At 45.7% G+C, this 7,115-nt stretch overlaps 1 protein-coding gene across 2 annotated transcripts; it reads left to right on the top strand.

Moving 5' to 3' along the window:
• The first annotated feature begins 30 nt into the window (after positions 1–30).
• LOC138614817 (uncharacterized) lies at positions 31–5,599 on the top strand. 2 transcript variants are annotated; one of them, XM_069688401.1, is made up of 5 exons: positions 31–110; positions 3,428–3,526; positions 3,615–3,725; positions 4,539–4,595; positions 5,096–5,599. In XM_069688401.1, the coding sequence occupies exons 2-5, from the start codon at positions 3,446–3,448 to the stop codon at positions 5,309–5,311; spliced, it is 465 nt and encodes a 154-aa protein (XP_069544502.1). In that variant the 5' UTR covers positions 31–110; positions 3,428–3,445; the 3' UTR covers positions 5,312–5,599. The 2 variants fall into 2 exon arrangements, with proteins under 2 accessions (XP_069544502.1, XP_069544501.1); XM_069688400.1 differs by having other exon boundaries at positions 53–110; positions 3,412–3,526.
• Positions 5,600–7,115: the final 1,516 nt, after the last annotated feature.

The following is a 7,115-nucleotide window of genomic DNA, read 5'->3' on the forward strand; positions in this document are numbered from 1 at the left end:
TCCTTCACTTCCTCTCCCACTTCGGTGCAAGTTTGTCTGGATTTTTGTCCGTTAAAAGTTCCTGTTCCGGGCCGTAGCGGACCTGCGGTGTTGGTGTGTGTAACCGACAGGTGAGTAACCGCTTCACAGCACACTGATGTGATGTAAATGTTAAAAGACAGTTGGTGTGTCTGTTGTTTTGAACGCCGAGAGTGTAATACCTGCAGCAGCCTCAGGCGGCGCTCATCATCGGACACTGCATGTTTTCATGTTTCATCTGGAAACCATCAGCAGCCCGTGGAGATCCTCTCTGCTGTGAGACACTCAGTGCCACTGAAATGTAGTTTTACCACGTGACCCACCACACCTGTACCACTGACAGTCCAGGTGTGTGTACCTGTCTGCTCTCAGTTTACACTTGTGAGGACCTGGCCGACCATCTCTGCTCCTCTCCTGACATATCCAGGTAGGTCCACGTGCAGCCAGGACACGCCCACTCTGCACAGGTCAGGGCTGGGGTCAAGTGTTTCAGGGCTGTAATGTAATGTTGTGCAGTGTAGTGTTGTGCAGTGTAGTGTTGGGCATCATAGTGTTGTGTTGTGCAGTGTAGTATTGAGCAGTGTAGTGTTGTGTAGTGTTGTTCAGTGTAGTGTAGTGTTGTTCAGTGCAGTGTAGTGTTGTGCAGTGTAGTGTTGTGTAGTGTTGTGCAGTGTAGTGTTGAGCAGTGTAGTGTTGTGCATTGTAGTGTAGTACTGTGTAGTGTAGTGTTGTTCAGTGTAGTGTAGTGTTGAGCAGTGTAGTGTTGTGTAGTGTAGTGTTGTTCAGTGTAGTGTAGTGTTGTTCAGTGTAGTGTTGTGCAGTGTAGTGTTGTGTAGTGTTGTGCAGTGTAGTGTTGAGCAGTGTAGTGTTGTACATTGTAGTGTAGTACTGTGTAGTGTTGAGCAGTGTAGTGTTGTGTACAGTGTTGTTCAGTGTAGTACTGTGTAGTGTAGAGCAGTGTAGTGTTGTGCAGTGTAGTGTTGTGCAGTGTAGTGTTGAGCAGTGTAGTGTTGTGCAGTGTGTGTAGTACTGTGTTGAGCAGTGTAGTGTTGAGCAGTGTAGTTTTGTGCAGTGTAGTGTTGAGCAGTGTATAGTTGTGCAGTGTAGTGTTGAGCAGTGTAGTGTAGTACTGTGTAGTGTTGAGCAGTGTAGTGTTGTGCAGTGTCGTGTAGTGTTGAGCAGTGTTGTGTAGTGTTATGCAGTGTAGTGTAGTGTTGTGTAGTGTCGTGTTGGACAATGTAGTGTAGTGTTATGTAGTGCTGAGCAGTGTAGTGTTGTGCAGTGTAATGTTGTGTAATGTTGTGTAGTGTAGTCTTGAGCAGCGTAGTGTTGTTTAGTGTTGTGTAGTGTTGTGTAATGTTTTGTAGTGTTGTGTAGTGTACTGTTGTGCAACGTAGGGTTTTGTACCCTCATGTTTGAAATGCACTTATTGTAAGTTGCTTTGGATAAAAGCGTCAGCTAAATGAAATGTAATGTAATGTGGTGTTGTCCCCCCCAACACTGTAACCCCCCCCAACACTGTCCCCCACAACACTGTCCCCCCATCACTGTCCCCTCCCAACACTGTAACCCCCCAACACTGTCCCCCACAACACTGTCCCCTCCCAACACGGCCCCCCCAACAGTGTCCCCCCAACACGCTCTTCCTCCTGCTCCTCCTCCTTCTCTTGTTCCTCTTCCTATTCCTCCTCCTCCGCCTCCTGCTCATCCTTGTCCTCCTCTTTGTCCTGGTCCTCCTGCTCCTTCCCCTTCTCTTCCTCCTCCTCTTGCTCCACCTCCGCCTCATCCTGGTCATCCTGCTCCTCCTCATGCTCCTCCTCCTGATCCTCCTGCTCCTTCTCCTCTTCCTCCTCCTCCTCCGCCTCCTCCTGCTCTTCTTCCTCCTCCTGCTTCTTCTCCTGCTCCTCCTCCACATTCCTGTCTCCCCTGGAGGATTCAGACATCTGGTTTTGATAAACTTTCTCTCTGTTTCCTGTTTTGTTCTAGTGAACAAACTGTTCTCACTGTCCATTGGCTCCACCCACTGGCTCCGCTCCTCCAGCCTTTTATTCTTTGGGTCCCTTCATGCTTCGTGTCTTTCTGTCTTTCTGCTTTTCAAACGTTATTCTCTGAAGATGAGATTTTCTTCATCCAGTCAAACCTAATGATCATTAATGAACCTGATCACATGGTGACGGAGGGAAGGGAGGGGGGGCATCCCCCCGCAGGGCCCCGGACCTTAACGGGCCCCGCCCCTGTTGGTCTGTACGTTAATGCTCCGTGCGGTGACCCCGCCCTCGTGCTATGACTCCGCACCTGTGCTGTGACTCCGCCCCTGTGCTATGACTCCGCCCCTGTGCGGTGACTCCGCTCCCGTGTGTCAGTACTGAGCCTGGTGTGATGGGACCGATCACTACGTGGAACCTTCAGTTGTTTGTGCTGCCAGCAGACGATCGATGGGTTCCAGCAGAACTTTCCACCGCTGGTCACTTCCTGTCAGTCGAATCTCTTCTCCGCTGGTTCCTGTTCAAACTGAGGCACCGGCCAATCAGCTGTTTGTTCTTCTTGCTGCCCTGCATGCCCACTCGGTCTCTGGCCGTCTCCACGTCTCCATGTCTCCATGTCTCGGCCATGCGTTCAAAGCGCAACAAACAGTTTTCAGTATCCTTGAACTTTGGCTGTGAATAGATCCTCCAGCAGCACCCCCTAAAGCAGTATCTCCTCCAGCAGCACCTCCTCCAGCAGCACCTCCGCCAGTCTAGTCTCAGAGCTCAGCAGCACCTCCTCCAGCAGATCTCCTCCAGCAGGACCTCCTCCAGCAGCATCTCCTCCAGCAGCACCTCCTCTAGCAGGACCTCCTCCAGCAGGACCTCCTCCAGCAGGACACCCTCATTATGGACCCCAGCTCCCCCTGATGCAGCAGATGAGCGAGCGGTGGTCCTCCTGCTGGGAGCACTGCTCCTGGAAGATGAACTGTCCTCTTTCCACCATCCGTCCCACTTCTGAGACCATCTATGACGGAGTTCAACCTCAGATAACCAAACATGGCGTCGTCGTGGTGACGGTGACGTTTATTGTGCTTGTCTCCCAGAAGTGCTGATTGGTGGCAAAAATATATTTACAAGTAGAAAAACAGTTCCAACAAACAACCAAAATGTTTTTTAAAAAAAACAATAAAACAAAACAAAAAATTATAAACCAAAAGGTTTGTCTTGACAAAGTAGTTGTTACCCGCTCTGGAACTCCGCCCACACTGACCTCCATCCTTTAAATGTAGTAAGCCCCTCCCATCAGGCTAATTCATACTTAATAAAACATACAATAAAGCAAACATCCAAACCCAGAGGTCTCATCTCATTCTCTGGATTACGTGTGTTGTACAGATGAATGTCATGTTTCTGTGTTTTCATGCAGGTGGATCTGCTGTCAGTTTTCTGTTTGCAGTAACATGGCCTCTGAGGGGGCGGAGCCAGCAACTGGACCCCGGCTGCATCGCCTATCCACCTGGTTCGACCCTGAAAGTGCTGCGGTGAGACCAGAACCACTCTTGGAATGCAGCGTGTGACCATGATGACCGAGTCATACATGATGAGTCAGGCGTGTGTCTGTGTCTGCAGGTGGTGACCGTCCTGCTGGGGCTGTTCCAGCTGCTGCTGTCTCCATCGTTCGCTCACACCGACAACACTCTGCCGAAACTCTTCATACTGCCGCTGGTCTTAGGACTACTGGTACGTGATCCTGATAATGATCTGACCTGATCCTGACCTGACCTGACCTGACCTGACCTGATCTGACCTGACCTGATCTGATCCTGACCTGACCTGATCCTGACCTGATCCTGACCTGACCTGACCTGACCTGACCCGACCCGACCCGACCCGACCTGATCCTGATCTGATCTGATCCTGACTGTCAGTAGCTTCAATAATAAGAGAACCAACAACATGAAACGTTATTTAATATGTAGGTAATAACCTGTATTAAACCGTAATTAACTGTAATAAACTGTAATAAACTGAGGAAGCCAAACAGGCCAGTAAGATAATTAGAATCTGAGGCGGACAGATTGGAGGTTCCTCATCAGTCAATCCTCCACCCGAACTGATAAAAACAGAAACCTTCTCACGTCTCTGTCTGATCAGGAGTTGAAGGAAACGAAGCAGCAACGTCCTCCACATGTTCTCAGTGTCTCCTGCAGAATCTGTTCCTTCCTGCAGCAGCTCCGTCATCTGAGGGGTGACGTAGTTGGTGGTGTAAGAACTACAGGCTAACTGAGCTGTCTGCGTCACCAGGGGGCGCTCTACCTGCTGCAGCTGCTGCAGCCGGCTACGTTTCCAACAGAGATCATCAGAGTCTGAGCAGACCATGTTCTGGACCACAACACACTTTACATGTGACATCAAACATGTCTGCTTCATGACGTTTACTCTTACTGTGTGTGTGTGTGTGTGTGTGTGTGTGTGTGTGTGTGTGTGTGTGTGTGTGTGTGTGTGTGTGTGTGTGTGTGTGTGTGTGTGTGTGTGTGTGTGTGTGTGTTGCAGATTGTGGCAGGAGGATCCTTCACCATAGCTAATGAGAGGAGCCCCAGTAGACTGCTGGTAGGTAACAGCAGAACAGTTTAATCATGTGACCAATGGGTTGTCTCTCATCACACAGAAATACACACAGAAATACACACTGAAATACACACTGAAATACGCATTGAAATACGCAATGAAATACACACGGAAATACACAGAAAAACATACTGAAATACACAATGAAATACACACGGAAATACACACTGAAATACACACTGAAATACGCATTGAAATACGCATTGAAATATGCAATGAAATACAAACGGAAATACACACTGAAATACACACTGAAATACGCATTGAAATACGCATTGAAATATGCAATGAAATACAAACGGAAATACACAGAAAAACACACTGAAATACACAATGCCACGACAATGAGGACATCAGTGTGTCAGTGATGTCATCAATCTGTCAGTGATGTCATCAGTGTGTCAGTGATGTCATCAATGTGTCAGTCATGTCATCATTGTGTCAGTTATGTCATTGATGGACGTTGCGTGTCCCCTCCGCAGCTCCGTGGTTGTGCCTGCAGTAACGTGGTTGGTCTGCTGGGGGCGCTGCTTGCCTTCTGTCTTTACTGCTACAACCTCTCCTGTCTCCAAGAGGACATCCCGTGTTTGTCCGTCCCCATCGACTCGTACTCCTCCTCTCAGTACCGATGTCCTCGACAGCAGCTGGCAGTCAGTCTCCCTCCAAACCTCCAAACCTTTAAACCTCCAAACCTTTAAACCTCCAAACCTTTAAACCTCCAAACCTTTAAACCTCCAAACCTCTAAACCTCCAAACCTTTAAACCTCCAAACCTCTAAACCTCCAAACCTTTAAACTTCCAAACCTTTAAATCTTTAAACCTTCAATCCTTTCTCTAAACCGTCCTTAGTCTGTCTCTAAAAGTTTATTTATGTTTTACAGCATAAACATGATGCAATAATGACGGAACACACGTGATGTGGATGATGTCTCTTTAGATCAGCAGTTTCTGTCAGTGTGTGTGTGTGTGTGTGTGTGTGTGTGTGTGTGTGTGTGTGTGTGTGTGTGTGTGTGTGTGTGTGTGTGTGTGTGTGTGTGTGTGTGTGTGTGTGTGTGTGTGTGTGTGTGTTTCAGTGTACATGTGTGTGTGTGTGTGTGTGTGTGTGTGTGTGTGATGTCTCTCCTGCTGCTGCTGTCCTGGACGACGTTCTGCTGAGCTGTGGACACTGGAGCTGTGTCACTGCCTGCTGTCTGTGTCGGCCTTCAAGACAGACTAACAAATACACACACACACACACACACACACACACACACACACACACACACACACACACACACACACACACACACACACACACAGGAAGTGCTCACACCAGACATTCCTATCTAATACTAGAACTGAAACCCTGTTGTTCAGTGGACCTGGTGACAGTAGTGATACAGTGACAGCAGTGATATAGTGGTACAGTGATAGTTATATAGTGATACAGTGAAAGAGTGATACAATGATATAGTGATATAGTGACAGCACTGATATAGTGACACAGTGATACAGTGATATAATGATATAGTGATATGGTGATATAATGATATAGTGATATAGTGACACAGTGATATAGTGATATAATGATATAGTGATATGGTGATATAATGATATAGTGATATAGTGACACAGTGATATAATGATATAGTGATATGGTGATATAATGATATAGTGATATAGTGACAGCACTGATATAGTGACACAGTGATATAATGATATAATGATATAGTGATATGGTGATATAATGATATAGTGATATAGTGACAGCACTGATATAGTGACACAGTGATATAATGATATAGTGATATGGTGATATAATGATATAATGATATGGTGATATAATGATATAGTGATATAGTGACAGCACTGATATAGTGACACAGTGATATAATGATATAGTGACACGGTGATATAATGATATAGTGATATGGTGATACAATGATATAGTGATATAGTGATATAATGATATAGTGACACAGTGATATATGATATAGTGATATAGTGATATAGTGATATAATGATATAGTGATAGTGATATAGTGATAAAATGATATAGTGATATAATGATATAGTGACAGCACTGATATAGTGACATTGTGATATAGTGATATAATGATATAGTGATATAGTGATATACAGTAGTGATATAGTGATATAATGATATAGTAAATGATATAGTGATACAGTGATACAGTGATATAATGATATAGTGATATAGTGATACAGTGATACAGTGTTATAATGACATAGTGATACAGTGATATAGTGATACAGTGATACAGTGATATAATGACATAGTGATACAGTGATATAGTGACAGCACTGATACAGTGATATAGTGATACAGTGATATAGTGACAGCACTGATACAGTGATATAGTGATACAGTGACAGCAGTGATACAGTGACTGTAGTTATATGATGACTGCAGTGATGCAATGAAGAGTGATACAGTGAAAGAGTGATACAGTGAAACGGTGACATCAGTGAAACAGTGACAGCAGTAATACAGTGAAAGTG

Source organism: Brachyistius frenatus, unplaced genomic scaffold, assembly GCF_029030835.1.
Source record: "Brachyistius frenatus isolate BFR_SWC_R1_liver_20210118 unplaced genomic scaffold, ASM2903083v1 Contig_583, whole genome shotgun sequence".
Classification (NCBI taxonomy): domain Eukaryota; kingdom Metazoa; phylum Chordata; class Actinopteri; family Embiotocidae; genus Brachyistius; species Brachyistius frenatus.